The sequence below is a fragment of the Gambusia affinis genome, linkage group LG04 (assembly GCF_019740435.1).
Source record: "Gambusia affinis linkage group LG04, SWU_Gaff_1.0, whole genome shotgun sequence".
Lineage (NCBI taxonomy): Eukaryota > Metazoa > Chordata > Actinopteri > Cyprinodontiformes > Poeciliidae > Gambusia > Gambusia affinis.
The window spans coordinates 20,570,401-20,590,840 of NC_057871.1; the positions used below are offsets into that span (position 1 = coordinate 20,570,401).

The 20,440-nt window shown below is 39.5% G+C and overlaps 1 protein-coding gene across 3 annotated transcripts in view; it reads right to left on the reverse strand.

The window, feature by feature from the left end:
• Positions 1 to 20,440, reverse strand: part of cnnm2b (cyclin and CBS domain divalent metal cation transport mediator 2b) — a 60,441-nt gene that overhangs the window by 6,335 nt on the left and 33,666 nt on the right. The window contains exons 2-6 of one of the 3 annotated variants that reach the window (XM_044114189.1): positions 9,781 to 9,924; positions 7,322 to 7,459; positions 4,079 to 4,248; positions 1,189 to 1,282; positions 470 to 532 (exon numbers count right to left, since the gene is read on the reverse strand). In XM_044114189.1, coding sequence (XP_043970124.1) covers positions 470 to 532; positions 1,189 to 1,282; positions 4,079 to 4,248; positions 7,322 to 7,459; positions 9,781 to 9,924 — 609 coding nt within the window. Of the gene's footprint in view, positions 1 to 469; positions 533 to 1,188; positions 1,283 to 4,078; positions 4,249 to 7,321; positions 7,460 to 9,780; positions 9,925 to 20,440 lie in introns of those variants that run through there. The other 2 variants (XM_044114190.1, XM_044114192.1) reach the window with 2 other exon arrangements.

The following is a 20,440-nucleotide window of genomic DNA, read 5'->3' on the forward strand; positions in this document are numbered from 1 at the left end:
CATAGGAATCAGTGAAGATACGAAGGCAAAACAAGGAATGTCGTATCATAGGTAACATTTAGTAACAGAGAAAGAAAAGAGAGGAAGGAACGAAGGACAAACAGAAGAATGGAAGGACAGAAGGAAACAGAACAAGAATGGAAGGAATAAAAGAGGAAAGAAGGAAGGAAGACAAAGACAGACTGGAAAGAGAAGAAGGATTGAAAGAAGTAAAGACATTAGGTAGGTAAGTATTAAAGTAGGGAAGAAATGAAGGAAGGGCATATTAAGATTTTTTAAATACAGGACCTAATCCGGAAATACAAATATTTTTCTGAAATCGTACTTTCTTTTTCCAAACTTTTCCAAATCCGTAAATCAATGAAATCAATATCAGATTTTTCCAGATTGTGTGGGAACCTTGTTAGTTCCCAGCTGGAGGTATAATTAGTAAAATGGGCATTAAAAAGGACAGAAAAAGTCACCATACCTGGAGATTCCGCTAATGATTCTGCCCTACTGACGGTGAATGTACGAGACAGAGACAGCGGCACTTGGGAAGAATAGGGAAAGGACATTGCGAGGAGAAAAGAGTGGAAGAAAGGAAGAAGAAAAAAAAGAATGTCAGTAAAGTAGAAATAATCAATAGCTTTAAAAATTATTCAATCTGTGAGAGGAGTTTCAATCAGAAGCAATTAGTTTTCAGATAAGGAGGTCTGAAACATCAACTTTGATTTCACTTAGAACTAGATGGGATGTATGTTCCACCATTTCACCACTAGGTGTCTCCCTAAATCCAACCACAGAGAGAATCCGAACATGGCTGTCTGTGAAGTTTATGAATGAACAGGGAGGACTGATTCAATCACCAGCTGATGTTCCCTGGTGACGTTTGTCCATGACGTCATGCTGCCTCTTTAAAACAGCCACTTTCAGCTCAATCACTGGGTCTTTGCTTAGGAACAAGAAGCTTTTTAGGTCCCCAGAATACAAAACATGAACAGAAAAGGGCTACAAAAGATATTTGGAAAGTATAATCTCGAATTTGAGGTTAAACGTAAATTATATATTAGAATCTATGGATGATTTACAATTAATTAATGTTAATGACCATCAAAAATCATCCATTATGGAGAAAGTGATGGCTGATTTTTATAGTGTTCCCCCATGTGGTCCCTCACCCTGACGACAAAGACCTAGCGCTCTTACCAGGTGGCGCTGTCAGAGCCATCATCCCGTAGAAGGAGAATGGTCCTGCTTCAAACTTCATCTCCTCTTTTCCTGCCTCCACTTCCACTTTCCCCTATAGCCATAGAAAACAAAGGTTATTTAGTTAGAGCACTTTTCAAATGACGACTTCATTTTTTTTTTTAGGACAGAAAGACACCCAAAAGTAATGATCTCGCTTGCTAAACCATGTATTAACTCGACTTATCCCCATTTATTTGGGAAGTTGAATTTAATTTCACTGGCCACCTAGCCTAAAAGATGTGAGAAGGCAACACATAATCTCCTGATCTAAAAAATTTCAAAAATAGATGAGGAGCAAAGCCACTAATCAGTCAGGCAGGGTGACAAAGTCAAGGACTCTCGAAGGAGTGGTGGTTGGCCTCTCGCATCAATTAAAGTCATTCGTGATCAAAACTGGTTGAAAAGGCCATCCAGGGGAGCGTTCAAAAAACCCACAAAAGCCCATCTCAAATCTGTCAAAACAAATCTCGTTCTGGGAAATATTCAGTTTACCGATGAGGCAAAATTAGAACCTGGTTGATGGCATGCGTCCCAGTACAAAACAAGGTGGTGGTAGTGTGATGGTCTGGGGCTGCATTGCTGCTTTAATGTTCCGCATGAGTTGCTTCAATTGAAGGAATCACAACATTCTGCTCTGTACTTGAAAACCTTAATGTCTGACCACCACATTAAGGACCTTAAACTAATTTATCTAGGTTATGGGATCCAAAAGATTTTTCAGCTCTGAGCAAATAAAATAAAGGTTTTAGAGTGGCCTAGTCCAATTCTTGATCTAACTTCTACTAACAGTGCCTCTTGTATGGCTGAATTAAATCAGTTCTACAAAGAAGAGTAGGCCAACTTTCCTCTACAGTATTAGAAAAGATCAATTATCACAATGACCTCAATGGCAGATGCTGGTCCCAGCAGTGCTAGGATACTAGCACTAGGTACAAGGATAAAGGGGCAACTACTTTTTCACACGGGGCCAGGTTGATTTTGATAGGTTTGATAGCAGTAAACAAAATCATAATTTGAAATCTACATTTTTATTTACTTTATCTGATAATAAAAAGCAGGAAACGAAGAGATCTGTGAAGCGGGTAAATGTACAATTGGATCACGAACTGTGCAGAAAAACGTGGTTTGGAAACGACAGGATGGTGTAAATGAATGTGTACATTTGCACCAACTCTGCCTCAACATCTTGAAACAACTTTCAGGAAGGAAAAGCGCCTTCACAGTAAATTAATTGGGCCAAGAGGTGAACCAGCTTGCTTGATCTGGACCTGGACAGCCGATGCCATCTTCATCATCTTGAGGTGTGAGAGATGAGTGTAGGAAAAAAAAAAGACTTGGACTAATATGTGTTTTATGAGTGAGCTATTTTAAACAGTGGCAAGACATTGCTACGCCTCCAGCAAAGAGCCACAACTGAATCCTCAGAAAGACAAAACGTCCCGCTAGAAATCTGCAACCCAGATTTTCTTTACATGGAGAAGGAGTGAGTCAGTCATAACAAAACTGAAAGTATTGAGCGATGTAAGATTGAAAAGTAAAAAAAAGAACAACAATAATACCTGTTTACAGCCCTGCTATTAGTAGTTTGTACAACTAAATTTGCAGACAGGATTAGTCTTGACTTTTAACTTTTCATAATCCCGGAGCGTACAAACAAGGATCTTTAACCAAATCCTAGCTGCACAGTCCAGCTAGATCATCCAGAGTTTCTCTTGGGTTTCGGTGTGGGGACTGCAGTGGCCACAAAAGAAAGTTGATATGATGTTTGGTGAACATGTTATGATCATATGTTTTGGACAGACATGCAGATGAATGGAATCCTCAGATTTTCATTTGAATTGACCTCGGTCAATCAGAAGCCTATCAGTGACAGCAACACTCTTTGGTGTGGATGCTGTAACTGAGCGTCCACAAAGTTATTGTGTGTGTTATCTTTTCCATTTACAGCTCGTTTTAAACAAACAGAAAGTAGGGCTTTTGAATAACGTTTATTTTAGCAATTGATTATTTTATCAATTATTCTGCCAATTAATCAGATTTTAAAAATTGCCTTGTGCTGCAGATTGTTTTGTTTAACCGCAAGCACCATTTTTACAAAATATTAAAAATACATTAAAAGTTGCAAATAAATCATTGAATCCCCTTTTTAAACAAGAAAATAAAAATAGTACTGCCTAAAATGTAACAACATAGCATTCCTTTAGTGGAAGCTTGATTTGCAGCAATGGATCTGAAGCTAAATAAAACATTGACACAGATTTATTTCAATAATCAACTAAGCACGACTAATCTAATTAATCGTTTCAATCCTAATAGAAGGACTGTACATTTTAAGGCTGTAAACAGGCTGGTATGTGAAAAATGATGAGGTCAAACATCTTTAACTACTCATGAGTTGTTTATCTTTGCCATTGCTGCTGTTGTAATCTAAGCCGTCCTGCATTAAAACCATATAGCGTGCATATCATTTAAGGATGCAAGGCTTCTGTGGGAATGAACCCCTGCAGTCTGTACAGTGGAAAAACATTACGGCTGTTCAATAAACAATAGTTTATTGAACTGACAGCAATGTATTTTATGTGATTTTCCACTGTAGTGCTGCTTGTGCAGCTATTGTCGAAAAAAGAAAAAAGAAAATTCATCAATGTAATGTGAAAAGCTTGGGAGAAGATACATCTTCTCCACGTTTATTGTCTGATTTTAAAGAGCTGAAGCGCTGACATTCACTCTTTTAAATGTAAATAGTATTTATGGTTATTTCTGGTAATGGTAAACATGCTGGATTAAAATATTTTTAACTAAAATCATGTTTTTTTCCCCCCTCCATTGTGCCCAATTGCATGCGCACCTGCAGGATCAGGATGAAATAATCCACAGGCTTGTTCCTGTGGTAGAGGTAGTGCTCTGCTGCCCGCTTGTTATTCGCGTCATATTTCAGCTCCTGGATGACGTTGGGGAGTTTCAGTAATCGCAGCAGGATCTTTTCTGACATCTGCGCCGGAAAGAACGGCTCCAGCTCTGAAAAACCAAGTTTTGGACAAAAAGAGACCATCAGGTGACTGTGAAGCGACTTTTGAAATGACCTCACACTTTATGGGTTAAATAGGACAAGATTTTTATTCAAAACATAACTGAGAAACAAACGAGCATATGCCGATATTCATTCAAAACTGGAAAACAACGAGTGGATATTTTCTACATTTTCTGAATCTCATGACCAGACACCCTTATGCCGGGTCCTGAGCATCTGTCTAGAGGAAACGCAAGACGTTTGAAGCTCCATAGCAACAAAGCAAGTGCCTCCTTGAAAAAAGCACAGCTAAATAACACAGGCCTCTGAAAGCATAAGAGGCATGGCTGCACAGTGGAACAGGTCCTGGGTTCAAATCCCAGCCTGGGATCTTTCTGAATGTTCTCCCTGTGCATGTGTGGGTTCTCTCTGGGTACTCCAGCTTCCTCCCACAGTCCAAACACATGACTGTTAGGTTAATTGGTTTCTGTAAATCGTCCTGGGCTGAGTGTGTGTCAGGTTTTTTGTCCTGTGTGTCTTTCTGTTGTCCTGCGATGGGCAGAGACAGACTCCCCCCACTTTCTAGTTAATTCAGCTAATAATCATTTGACCACCTGGAGGCACTGATGAACTGCGTAAAAAGCCTTAAACTTTAATCCCCAGATGGTCGGCCATCATTAGCTATGGAGACACAACAAACAAGACAGTGACGTCACTTCAAGTGCATCTTCCTGTGTTCTGAAACAGTAGAATGCTGTTCACTTCACAGAAATAACTACTATTGAGTTGTGTTATTTATTTAATTTTACCTCTGTTTAGTGTGAAAGTCTGACCCTGATTCCAATTTACCTTTATGTAGGTAGAGAGTATTTTAGATCTGACTAATATCAGACCTTCAGAATCAAGTCATCCCTTCTGGCAACATCAAATTGACAAATAGAGCTCAAAAAGTAAAACTTATACATTACAGAATATAAATGTTGTGCCAAGAGACACGCATAAAAGTGGTAGTTTGTGTTGAACGCTCTACAGTGTGTGTGAGGTGAACAATGAATTGTGCAAAATACCAGAAAATCCTGAAGAATTCCCATCCATCAATTTATAACCTGAAGCTTAAGCACACCTGGCTTGTTCAGCAGGACAGTGATCCAAATCACAGCATCAAGACAACCTCTGAATAGCTCTAAACATGCAAGAAAGGCATCGGCCTAGTCAAAGTCTGATGTTAAATCTAATTGAGGTGCCATGGCCTGACCTTAAACACTATACAGTCAAACTCAACAAATTAAAATGAGGCATGATGAGGCTCATTTGTCAGATAAAGAGCTAGTTTTGAAAATAACAACCTTTAAGCAGATATTTAACATACGTTTCAATGAGCTTATTTTAAGTACTGTAATTCAACATCTTACTGGCATCCAACACACCTACATATGAATACTAGAAACAGTTATCATGAAAAAATCTTATTGTGGCAAGAGCTTTGACTTATTATTGTCATGATGAATTTCAGTCATGTAGAAAAAAACAAAATTCGCGTTATGATTGCAAATGTTACTTTTGCTTTTTCCTCCACATATTGAACGAAAATATCAATAAATATGAGTACATTCAAAAATATGATTGAATACAGTTACTGTGTGCAGCTTAGTGACAAACACGTATTTATGTAAGTCAGTGGCATCCTGGAGAAGCGTATTTCAAACGGATATGCTTTCCAAGAACAATATTTGTGTTTGTGGTGCTAAGAATGCTGTGCCACGTGGCTACAGTTACCTAAAAAAATAATAAATTGGTATTTTTTATTCCTAATATGTATCATTATGACAATAGTACCAAAAAAATATTGTGATAAAAGTCCATATAATTCCATAAGTCCATATAGAATTTTATCGCTAGAAACAACAACAAACAGACATTACACTCCATCCATCCGTTATGCATGTCCACTGGTGCTAACTCTGTTTAGCATCAGATAAGTTGCCATCCACACTCCAGTGGGCGCCTTCTAGGTAAATGTTGTCTTTTTTTTTTTCCAAAATAAGATAATTTTTTTACTTTATGTATGTTCCGTGTCGGGTTTTCTCTCAACCTCTGTGGCCCAGTCTAAGTTTCAGAATGTTATCCATAAATGTTCTGACCAAGCGATTGTAAATGAACAGAAAAATGAGGGAAAACAAAGCCAATGTGTTCAGAAGCCTAAAGAAATACTGATCGCCACCACTTCATAAAACTACACACACACCCTGCATTTTGGGGACAAACTGGACCAGAAATGAGGAAGTGTGTATCCCAACAGCAACTGGTCAGCCTCAGCCACTTGTTGGGCCAATCAGCTCCTTCAACTCAGCGGCGGTGATGTGTGTCAGCTGGCTGCGGGCTCCGCTGAGAGGAACTAAACTCCCTAATAGCCTTTAGAGAAACGTAATCAACGCTTAGCCGCGAGGTCAAAGTTCGAAAGCAAATCTGAATGCAACGAGGCACCGTCAGCCGCTGCCGTCGTACTACAACTCCACCGTCCTTCAGCCACCTGCTCCGCTTCCCCAGGGAAAAAGCTGCTGAAATGCCTCACGTTTTACACCAGCAAGCACCCAAGTAAGTCGACTTGCGTGAGAACCGCGATCATAGGCCAAAAAACGCTGGACGTGATGTCATTGAGGAGGAAGTGTAAGCAAACAGGGTGGCTGCGAGCTGTGAGCGAAGATTGCAACGTGGAACCTTCGGTGCATGACATGCAAGCAAATAAACGCCGGCGGTTTTTTTTCCGGGATCTCTCCACACAGCCTGTGGACATCCCGTGCAGCACGCTCAAGGAGCCTACCACCTCTTCACACACACATGCATACCAACACGCTTGTTGTGAGTCTTTACACAACTCATTCCCTCACACACGCTCATGTACACCCAGATACTCATTCTACACACATACGCACTCCTCCTTCCCTTACAGCCAAAACTCAAAGCCCGCACACACACACACACACGCACACACACACACACACACACACACAAAAACCTTCCCCACATTTAGGAGCTGAGGGCACACTGGGGGAAGTCAAGCAGCAACGCAGCCCTACTTGCCTGTAGCTAGGAAACGCAGGGCAGCCAGCAGAAGCTGAGGTGATATTTTAACCTTCATTTCATTGTCGGTGGGCTTGAAGGCCGAGAAGTCCTGCTTCCTGTCCCGATGGGTGATTTTCTTCTTCGTCTTGTTGTCGGCTGAGGAGAAAAGATGAAAACACAACCTGAAGCCGTTCCTCCATCAAAGAAAACATCACTTTGAGGCACGGACAGCGAGCTGGTTGTCCCAGGTCACGGGGTGCCTAAACTGGAGTTACCCAAAGCTCTTTGGCTTTTCTGGAACAGCAGCCGTGGCCACTTTCTCAGAAAAGGAGACCTTTAGCGGGCGACATTTTTACAACATTCTTACCACATTCCTGACGTTACAGAAAGCCATATGTTTTAGGATTCGGTGTGACGCATTAGAAAAGGGTTGATATTTCAGCAGTAATAGTTTTTTTGGGGTTTGTTTTCTGTTTTAAATCAACGGACTACGGTAAGATTATTTTCAGAGAAACATTGAAAGTAAATATGTTCCATGAAAGACCTCAACCCAAAACCCCTCTGGTGGCGATTTCCTCGGCAAACGCTTTGGAGTGAAAGTATATCCAAAAATTATAACACACAATTTCACATAAGTAAGTAGTTGAGTATGATGATAAAATGGCTTTTTACCACCAAAATTGTGACTTAAATGTGCATCAATATCAAATGCAACAGAGAGCTGTTTTAAGTTAAGAACCCACATGGAAATCTAATTATTTGTACGTCTCATTTTGTGAGCACTGGTAAATTCCCACCCCTACAAGATGCTCTTTTTGTCCTAATTTATGTCTGTTTTGTTCCTGTAAGCAAACCATTTTATATGTTTGTATGTTGATTTCTTTTGGTAAGAAAATTATTTTAATGAATAATAAATATTTTCATTATTAGGATGGATTTCTGGTGCTCTTTTAACCAGACAGTGTATGACATACCTGTTAATGTTACACATATATACAGTACACACCAAAAGTTTGGACACACCTTCTAATTGAATTCAATTAGAATTCAATTAGAAGCGAGTCTTTCTCAGCTTTTCACACAGGAGGTTAAACTTTCGGCTCATTTTTCTGTGGAACCTAGCAAAGGTTCAGTTGCGAGTTCATTTCTAGACATCAGTTGTAAGCCTTGACCCAAAATCTTCATTGAGTTTAGGTCTGGACTCAGACTAGATCATTCTAACACATAAGTATCCAATCCATCCAACTGTAGCTCTGGCTGCACTTTTAGAGATTTTTGTCCTGAAAATGAATCTTCAGCCCAGTCGTAATGTTTTTCATGCAGGCCCATGCAAAAGTTAAAGCTCTCTTTCTTTCACGTGTGCCCCCTCCAGCAAATTGGACTTCTCATGGTTTTATTTCAACAACAGTTTCCTTCTCTCTGTTTTTCCATAAACATCAAACCGTAATCTTGTTACCAGATTCTCCCCTCTGAGGTTTGGACCTCTGCAGCTCCTCCAGAGTCACCATGTCTTGGCAGGTTATCAGCTGTGCCATACTCTTCACCTGAAGAGTATGGCACATGAAGGTAGGAGAGGGTAACTGGATCTCTGGGATCTTGATTTTTAACCTCACTCTGCTTTAAGCTTCCCCCTGGCCTGTCTGCTGTGTTCCTCGGTCGTCATGATGCTGTTGGTTCATTACCAAAACCCTCTGTGTCCTTCCCAAAACAGCTGGATTTACGCTGAGATTACATCACACACAGCTGGACTCTACTTTTTAACTCGGTGACTTTTCAATGGTGATGGTTGCACTGAATTTTATTGAGCCTTATCAGAGTAAAGAGGATCAAAAACTACATTTGAACACTCTCAATCGGCCTGTCACCACATCAATTTTTGATGGATAATAAATTGTCCCTGGAGTTATTGCGATAAACGACAATGTTGCTGTTTTGAGACCATTTTCAATTGATACAATGGTAATGGCATAATAACGCGATACACATTCTGAAAGATCAATACATTTTAAACTCTAATGAACATTTAACTCTGGAACTGTAAGACATTTTTAAACCTCCACAATAAATGAACAAAACAACAGAGACAACAAATAAGTTGAATCATGAAGTCTCTTTAAACAAAACTGTCCTTCAAAATAAAGGGCAAGTTGAGCCCAAAGCACCAGACTGAAGACTTCTGTCATCCGGTTTTTAATAGAAAGACAGAAAAAACGGAAATGGAAATTATTGACCTTGTTTTAATTCATCGTGTGATTGATTAGTTTATTGCTCATTGCAGAAGGCCTTACTATGAATCTTTACTATTAATTTTTAAAACAGTTTATAATTTTGTGGTAGTCTGTGTTGGTATATGAATAAAATACTGGTTGAAACGTGACGAAAGGTGAAAAACCTTTTGGTAAAACGACACCATCTCATTTGACACATCTCTACATTCAAACACTGAACTATTTATGAGCTTAGAGAGAGAGACCTACTGTATAAGTCAGTCTCATCCAGGATCTCTGACTTGATTATTTCTTCAATAACGTCCTCCAAGGTGACAATTCCCAGAACCTCATAGAAGGGGTCTCCCTCGCCTTCATTGTTCACCCTCTGAACTATGGCCAGGTGGGATGTTCCTAGCAAAATATACACACACAGGTTGTAAAGTTAGGGTTACATAGTAATAAAACAAAGCAAATGTAGTTCAAGCATCAGGTTACTGGGATACAAAACTGGTTGACACAAACCACTTCTCTCGAAGAATAACCTATGGGTTTTTATTACCAAATAAAAACAATCTCATGACAATCAAGTTGCATGGCCAGTTCTTTTTGGTATCAAAAATGTAAAGCATATATAAATATAAAAACTTCAGGCAAAGAAAGAGACAGATCCGACATCTCATCATATCACATCTGTGTTCCCAGGACCCTCCCGCGCTCCGCTACCATCTGAAACACAAACTGCAGCGAACGCAGAGAATAACTGTCAGGCAAAACACTAAACAAATTCTTTGCTTTTTCTCAGCTTGCGATCATTTAAAAGGAATTTTCCAGAGACCCGGGCTAATATTAGCCCCCGCAAAATGAAGTTTCCATTCCACCCCGGTGATATTCTCACTGAGCTCCAGGAACAGACCGGGTGAGGGAGTGGTGGCGTGTGTGTGTGGGTAGGGGGGATTCTCTGTGTGAGCAGACTGTCAAGGAACGGCTGGTTCACATGCACCTGGTTGTGCAACAAAAGATGGACGCCTGCGTAGAGAAATACAGCTACGTCGATGCTGCTACAGCTGGCCGGCGCTCCAACTGCTGTGGTGCAGGATAGGGAGACCCTAATGCTGATTACTGAGAGAGTTTTATAGCACTGCGGCCCTCCGCTTCCCCACAACACGACTGCGAGGCGTCCCAGTGGAGCCCATCGGGCCTGACTGGGAGGATGCTGGAAGTGATAAATAGATGAAAGACATATTTTCAGACTGATTCCTGAAGACATTAATTAATTAATGTAACTACAAAGAGAGGAAGCACAGCCTCCTTATAAATCGTCTTGGTTAAGAGTGGTGAGCTCGTCCGTGAAAAACACACGTAGAGCTTTATGGGTTGAAGCATAGGCGTAACTTCCTGAAGGACTGGTGTGGACATGTCCCCACCAAGTTTGGCCTGACAGGGACAGTCCCCACCAATATTTCCTGCTCCTTTCTTTTTCTTCATGTGCCTGCATCCATGTGCGGACAGGAACTCGGCAGCCACTGCACGCTGTATTCAAAGCATTAACAGTTAGTTGATGATTTTTAAAATTCCTTTGTAAAACGTAAAGTCCGCTCATTGAGCTAGGGCGGTGGTCCCCAAACACAGGGCTGCGGACCAATTAGTACCGGACCATGCAAGAAATAATTAAATATTTCCGTTTAATGTATTATTTGAGTCAGGAGGATCTTTTATTTTGAAAATCCTTTAACCGGATTCTCTCGCTTACATCTTGTGCGCCCACATTTTTAACTGAATAAACATAACCACATATAATAAGCATATAAAAATGACCTTTACTTGTAGTAATAAAATATTTCCACATATAACCTCCGATGTCAACTGTTCTTACATCACCACGCTTTCTGATTGGCTACCTGTCACATTCAACAGGCTGCGTTCTCGCTCCCTGTCAGGGAAAACCCCACAGGCTGACCTTACCACAGGGGCCGCTTTTCATTGGCTGATGCACATTCTACGTGGTCGCGTGCGTGGTCGTATCACAAACACGAGCTTCCCGTTAGCTAAGTACAGCATAATGGCAGTACTGATACAACTTCTACACCTTGAAGCTTGTCTGCTACACAGTCTTATGTTAGCTAAACAGATCAATATGCAATGTGTACTGTATCTGACATACACTGAAGATTTTATTTTAGCAGAAAAGGCTTTGGACTAAACTGTTACTCGTGTTAGCCATTCTAGCACCAAGTACAGCTGGTCAATCAACCATCGCTGTGTTCAGGGAAGCCCTGATTAATAATCGAGGAATAAATATCAAGCCTGGAACCTTGATATCGTAACGGACTGAATGTTATGTTTTTAACCAATTTTTGCTCGTCTTGCGGGGCGCAGGCGGTTGCCACGGTAACAAGTGTGGTTAAACTAGACAGAGAGAGAGAGAGAGAGAGAGAGCGCAAATATATTTTAACAAACAAATGGCTTCCACCTCGATATTTATTTCAAATTAAATTTATTATATCCCGTCTTCAGAAGATTTGCCTTTACCTTTACGGAGCTCTTTGGTTCCTCCTATCATTCTGTAGCTTCTCATATTGAGGTCATCAAACCAAATTTCAGATCCACCATAACTGACTGACACCTGCTGGCCTCAGGTTTGCAACCAGCTTGTTACTGAGAAACCAGTAACCTCCTCCCAGTTGATGACATGAACTTGTTAGTTCCTCTGTCCATTCTAGTAGCTGATATAATGTGAAAATCCGGTAGAAATGATGCAGTAATGGAATTATGTTTACATCGAAACAACGCGCCGCAAGGCTTTGTTTGTGAGTCTTGCGGTCACGTGGGTCGGTTATGGGCGGAGCTTGGTAAGGTTGGCTACTATATCATTGCCATCATCCGGGGAAATGCAAAGCAAATATAATCTATATTTTCCCCAACAGGTATGAAGTTGCTGTTTCTGCTGCTGACAATAATAACAGACCAGAGGAGAGAAGGTCTGTTTAACAGTGGCGATATTCAGAGCAGTCATAAAATAGGATGAAATATTTCATAAAGCATAAAGAGCCAAAGTTTGTTCAATTTTAAAGCATGGCTCCTACAGCGACAATTAAGTGACATTAAATTATTGGTCGATATAAACGAGAAATTCGCTTTGTTCTCTCTTGTATCTTTACAGAACTGACAGAAACCAAACTATTTATAGATTTATATGCAGAGAATATATATATTTTCACATATCCAATCATCAGCATCTCAGCTTTAAATCACATTTTATAGAAACCTGTAATATCGATGGTCACTCAACTCACCAGCTGCCCCAACCAGACCCAAAACAGGTTTTTGCGTCTTTAATAGTTGCTATGTTGAAGCAAATATACTCAGCAAGTACAGACTCATCCCATAAATTAGAATATGACTGACAAGTTCCTTTGTTTGTAATTCCATTTCCAAGTGAAAAACACTATATAGCTTAATTAGATTAATTAGATGTTTTAACATATTTATGTTTCGTAGTATGTTTAATAGCTGCTAAAAGGTTATTCTCTAAAGGTTCTATTAATCTAACTAGCCTGATCAGGAGATATGTCCAAATTAATTGAATAAGATTTGTCTAGCATTCACATGCAAGTTTTGGCTTTATTCTTAGCACTAAAAAAGAAAAGACCTTCCAGTAATTGTGGACTCTGGTCCCATCAGAGTCATATTCAGTAAATTAGAATAGCATTAAAAAGTTATTTTATTCCAGTAGCTCAATTCACCAAGTAAAACATATTATGTAGATTAATTACACACGCTGAGGCTTTCAAAGCTTTTTTTTTTCTGTTAAATGTGATTATTTTTTGCTTAATGACTTTTAAGATAAGAATGTTATGTCATATTTTTATATTACGGTAAACATGCTTGATGTAGAAGACCAACACTGACATAATTAAAAATAAAAGCAGAAAAAATACAAATATAAAAATGTAAAAAGATTTGTGAGAATAAATTAAATTGAAAACATTGAAGACATAAATGTATCTGTGAGCAAAGTGATTTTTTTGTAAACAGTAAAATTGGTAATATGCGCTTAATACATAATTTTTTGGAAGTGACTTTGCGTCTTTTCTGCTGAGTTTGCAACAACAGAAATTTTAAGACGTTTTTTAAATCAGTTAATTGGCACAATTTTAAGTCTGGCACTCCGGCGGTGTTTTGTGTCTGCATTTTAAATTCTGCACAGTATTCAACGGGGGACAGAAGTCGTATATACTAATAAATAAAATTGAGACAAAATACCCCTTCCCCACCTGCTGCTGCACACTGCTGGCCAGCTAGTTGAAAGAGGTCTGCTACGCTTTTTCTGCTCCTGCAAGAGACAAGAATTCATCTGTTGGGAAATATTTTTGTTTTATTATGTTCTCTTGTATTTTTCTCTTAAAACCCTACCAGCTTATTGAGTAATTTTTGCTGCTTGGTGGAGCATTTTGATTCACTGGTTGTTTCATATCCCAGCGAATGGAGTAATCGCAACTGTGACAGTTGATGTGGTTTATTTGCATACACTTTAAGTTGTGAGCACATTAGATTTGACCCTTTCTGAAAAGTCCCTAGAGGATTTGGAAAAGTTGATAAGTATAGCGAACTTACTGACATAAAGCTTACACCAACTCTCCATAACAAGTTAAGTATCCATTATTAAAAATGTTATCGGCACTAATATCAGCATCGGCCGATATTAGTCTTCTTTCAACCTCCAATAAATAAAACTGGGCTCATGTTAGCATCAGCCCAGTTTTTACTTCCAATATAACTAATATTTACTTCCATCTTGTTGATATTTGTTTCTGGAGGGATACGGGAGGAGACTGGTTACTCTGTATTTGGTTATGTGCCAGTGATAGTGATGAAGCACAGGATTGTGGGAAGTTTCACTGATCCGGAAAAGTAACAGTGAAGTTGACTGTGTGGTCATGTCTTTCATTGTGTCGAAAGGGTAGTGAAATATATGTAACATATACAATATTGGTAAATATAGGTTATCGGCAATATGTATATCTGCTCACATTTTCATATCGGTGCATCCCTAAATTAGGGTGACCAGACGTCCTCTTTTTCCCAGACATGTCCTACTTTTCAGACCTAAAAAAATGTCCGGGGGGAATTTAAAAATCGTCCGGGATTTTGGTCAACTGCCTCAAAACACATTACAGAGCTTACAGTGCATTGTGATGACATTGCCACTCCGTTCCACTACTCCATTCCAGGTTTCTTTGTATGGCAAATTAGTCACGCCCTTCTCCCCAAATCCAATCACGTTGCATTATCTGTGCGAGTGTGTGTGGGAAAAGTAAAGCTTTGCTTTCCATACTGTTAAGCAGTATAAGGTCAGTAACAAGACACTTTTTTTTCTTTTTTTTTTTTGGGAGGACACAAAAAAAAAAAAAAAAAGTGTCCTCCTTTTCAGAAACCCAAATCTGGTCACCCTACCCTAAATTAAATCAAAACAGATTAAGTTATTGCTTAATAACTTAAAATGACTTTTGGGGTAACGAACAAATAAAGAAAGGAAGATGAAATGAAGCAGAAAAAGCCAATAAAATAAAAAAATAAAAAAACGGCTAAAATGTGAGTTTGTTGCCTTTTTACAGACAACTAAAATGAACTTCATGTAGAATAGACAAATACTCAAGAGTTAAATATTGCAAAGCTAAAGTGTAAACCCAGAGACCTTTTTCTCTATGAAGCTTTTACTTGATCTACGATCAATAAATCCTTTCTATCCAGGCATCATCAACAAAACCTGGCAACCTGTTGAGTACCAGTGGGAGAACATGACGTTTTCATCCGGCTTTATCAGAAGCTGAAAACCTTAGCCTCACCTGGAACATAAGAGCTGACCTCTGACCTTTAGATAAGCCAGCTGATAAAACATGGAATACCCAAGAGAACTTTTGCTCTTCAAGCAATCGTGACAACACACGTTCTCACGCACACGCACACACACACAGCTGACCTGTCTCTTTCCTCTTTCTTTCCCTACCAATTTTGAAGAGCTTAATTGGAAACACCAAAGGTCATCACTTTAAAATAAGAATAACACAAACAGCATCGAAATGAAAAGAAAGACAGTCTGTGAAAATACCACAAAAAAAGCATGTTTATGCAAAGTTTAACTGTTTATTTTAGAGTCTGTCCCACGAGCTGCGATGTAAAGGGAAAGAAATTTCTCCATGGAACAGAGGGCAAAGGAAAAATTATACACAGAATGTTTTCCAAATACTAGTCTACATGCTGGAAGTCACAGGACTCCATATTTATCCAGGGATATGTCGGAGTGGATAGCTTGCAGCATACCAAGCCTCCATGAAAGGCAGTGTGGCTTGGTTCTTGCCCACAGATCTCTGCAGCAGATCCGGTATATTCAGAATTTGTATTTATGGGCACATATGCTCACCAATACTAGCCCCTTTATGAGGTACGCGTAGTAAATACCACATTACATGGCAGTAAGTCAATGCTATCAGAGGGGATTTAATAGACTTTGAATGTAATGCGGTTCTTGCTGCCAGACTGGCTGTTTTGACTGTTTCAGAAACTGAAGATCTTCTGGGATGCACATCTCCAGGATTAGAGGACTTATATGTCAACAAGATCTAGAGAAAGTCATCCATGCGTTTATCTTTAATCGCATTGTTTACTGTGACAACGTCACAGGTCTGTCCAACAAATCAATCAAACAGCTGCAGCTGATCCAGAATGCTGCTGCTCACGTTCTCACTAAAACCAGGAAGATGGAGCACATAACACCAGTTATGGCTCCCGGTAGCTCAAAGAATAGACTTTAAAATACTGTTAGTTTATAAATCACTGAACAGCTCAGCACCACAATACATTCAAGATCTGTTATTGTATCAGCCTTCCAGACCCCTCAGGTCTTCTGGTTCTGCTCTGCATCCCCAGAACCAGAACCAAGCAAGGAGAAGAAGCATTCAGCCTCTATGCACCACAAATCTGGAACAAACTTCCAGAAATCTGTGAAACAGCTGAAACACTAACTTTCTTAAAAATCTCGACTAAAAACCCACTTGTTTAGAGTCGTATTTGAAACGTAATCAATTACGAATTTCATTATGGCATTTGACTAAATGTGATGTTTTGATTGTTGAGTCCATGTTGCATAACTTTGTGTTTTGTGTTTGTTAGGATGTAAAGCACTTTGAAATGCCTTGCTGCTGAAATGTGCTATACAAATAAAATTTGATTGATTGATTGATTGATTGATTACACCCAACCATCTCATGAAATATTTCAAAAGGGAGAAAATATCCAATGTGAGGCAGATATGGAAACAAAAAGACCTTGTTAACTCACTGAACCGCATGCTACACACATTGTATGCAGAATGACCCGTATGAGCACACTGAGCCTGAAAGCGGCAGAATGCCACACTCAGGTGTCGCTCCTCCTGTCATCTAAGAGCAGAGAACCGTGGCTACAAACTCATCAAAGTTTAACGATGACAGACTAGAAAAACATTCGCCGGTCAATTTAAACTGCAACATTCAGATGGTAGCATTGTAATTTAGAGTGAACAACATCAAAACACAGATCTATCCTGTGCTGTAGCAGTGGTTCAGGCTGCTGCTGCTGTTGGTGATGGTGCAAAGGAAAATTTATCTCAGCGCATAAAAGTTCCAAAAAACACTATTACATTTAAAAATTACTTGATGTATTTTTTTTTTTTTCCCCCACCAGGGGGTCCTTTATGTGGGCTCTAGTGTCCCTTTTTTCATAGTAGGCTGACAGGAAAGGGGGAAGGGGAGGGGGGAAGACATGCGGCAAATGTCGTCGGGTCCGGGAATTGAACCCGCGACGGCCGCGTCGAGGACTGAGAGCCTCCAAGTGTGGGGCGCGCTACCCTCTACGCCACCGGAGCACGCCCCTACTTGATGTATTTTAATGAAAGGAAACCAACAAAGCAAATATTTGAGGTTCTGATGATGGCGTTGAAGACCTATGTCTTATCTGACAGGACAATATAACAGAAAACCAACTATATGACTGTTTGACATAAATATTGTAAATAGGATTGTTAAACAGGCTACATTATTATTATTATGGCCATGCATTATTTAAGCAGCACTAACAATAGTCGCACCAGTTACTGAATAGAATCAGTTAAATTATGTTAAATTGTGTTTGATTTTATTATCATGATTCAATAATGCCATATTATTTTTGATTGAAAAAAAAAAAAAACATACACACATTCATCCTCTATACCCGCCTATCCTTTCAGGGTTAACTGAACCAATGGAGGCCTTTCTCCATTGGTCCAGAGGAACTTCCTTTGGTAATACAAAGCCCAAATAGCACACACACATACTCTACTGACCACTTAACTTGATAGTTGAGGATTTGGACTGAGAAAGCAAGCCAGAGTCCACAGAGAGAAAATCCAAAGTCATTCTGCGTAAGCCACATCAAAATATTGACTTTATTGTCCTCAAGCCACTTTTGTAAAAAATTAAGAAGTATGCATACTATCATTGTCCATTTGGAAGACACATTTCTTGTCTTGTGCTTTAACATTTCCATATAATGTCCTTTCCTCATGTGGAGTGCACCAGTCACTCCTGCAGCATCCCGTCACCGCCATACATCACAGTTGGAAAGGAGTTGTTAACACTTCAGTCTTAGTAGCATCAGACCACAGGACATTTCTCCAAGATTTCGAGTCTTTGTCCCTCAGTGGACTTGCAAACTTAAGTCGGTGTTTTATGTTTCTTTCGGATGTTCTTTCAGCTGCTTCATTCTGGTTTCAACTATTTCTAATTCTTATTTCCGTGCATTTTTAGGGGTCATGAAAATTAACTTGCAAAAACGAAAATCATTCTAGACTGACCATTAGTCTAGCCTGACTTGAACTCCATGGGTTATCTATAGAGTATTGTCAAGAGAAAGATGACTGACACCGGACCCAACAATGCAGATGAGCTGAAGGAAACGATTAAAACAATCTGAGTTTCCGTTCCTACAGAAACTCAATCAATGTATCTTTCATGATACATTTATCAAATAATTCATGTAAAAGGAGCCCAGACCAAGTTATCAGTGCATATACTGTACAGTACATGGAGATACTTTTCATTACTGGAAAATGTCTTAACTTTTAAAGAACTAAAAGTATTTCTCAATTGGATAAATAAATCGAAGATTTCTATCACATCCTTTGTTGAGATTTAACTGCATATGTTTTAAAAAATATCTCAGGTCTAAACTGAATTTTAAAAATGTAGTTAAAAACCTACAAAGTTACCAATGATAACCTCAAGTACCCTCTATCTCAAGTAAAACGTTCAAACATTTTAGCCCAGTAGCACTACTTTTATATTTTTCACCACGAGGGACACATACTTTCCAGTTTTCTACAAAGACTAAACAACATGGTGCCAACAAGAAGAATGTAAAACGCAGCTTCCCTACCATGATGAAAATCTTAAAATATAAAAACATGCTGGGTTTTTTTCCCCCCTCCTAGCTTCCCAGCTGCTGCAGAGGCAGTGGGTTTTTGTGAAGGACCGGAGATACACAGTGGAGGCTGAGCGTCTGGAGCTTGGAACTTGCCATTGGCCTCAGGCGAAGTGTGTCCATGTGAAGACCAGTCGTCTAGGGTCCTATAACCCACCACTGACATCTGGGCTGTCTAGCTGGGCTCAGGCTGAATGCATGCTGGGTCGTCCAGAGCACAACAGGGCCAAGGGTCAGCCCGCTTTCAGTTTCATACATTAAGGAACCAAGATAAAATACAATATTTAGGTCAATAAATGGCTTACTTGTAGAGCATCTCTGTAAGTAATAATTATATCACCAGTGTTTTAGTCACATGTAGAGAATGTTGTTGTTTTTTCAGTATGATGTACAAGGGTTTAATTCTCTAAAGACTGAGTTGAGTTACTTCTTTTAAACTGACTAGAAAATCAAACCACGTAAAATAATCTAAAGGTCTGCAGTCCAACTTACAGAAAATATCGAAATCAATCAATCAATTGACAAAGTCACAGTTGTACAGTACACATACGCAGTAGTATGTGTACCTGACTCACAAAGGAGATAACCACTAACCAAAGAATGCTAACATTTAAGTATTGAGGAAATGTCAAAAAATAATATTTCCAGCCTCAGAATGATGTGAAGTTCCCCTCTGAGTATCATATGTGACCCCAGTGAAACAACACCAGGATGCAACAAGGCTTGGGCTGGTTACCGTTTTGAAGACCTAGCAAGCTTAAAAAGATGCTACAGTTTCAAAAGCCATCAAGATCTTCCCCAATAACATTCTGTTTTAATGTCATCAATGCCGTCATCCACAGCCCTGCCCCTCCCGTACCTGTTGCTGTGTGCTATTGCACGGCTGCCTACAAAGACAAATTCAAGACAACTTCAGCTGTATCTTAAATGTTTCTATTACCAAAAATGCACACAGGAAACCGAAGGAGTTCCAGCAACTGCGCCCTTGTTAAGGTACCTGGCTGCATGTCTGTTGAGTAACTGACTGCAAGATTTACCCGAGCAGACAGCCTGACTAACAACCAGCTAATATTAGCTATCTATACTTTTGTTACTCTGTGAAAAGGTTTAACTCTGAAAATTTTAAATCATTACACCTGTGTCACATGGATGGACGTTTTGCCGATTTGTTGAGCATTCAAAACTTTCTCAACTGTTTTCTGTTATAATTTCATCTGTCCTCAAAATGATACATTCTCTTAGGAATCAAACTTTTTTCTCTTGCAGTCCTGCTATTTGCAGTGCATAGCAGGTTGTAAAAAAATAAACCAAAAAGTATGAGAAAATTAATGTTTTATCTGTGACTGACTGCTGACCTATCAAGAGTGTTCCCTTCCTCTGACTGCTGGAAACAGACGAACTGTGACCTTATGCAACAACTCTGAACACA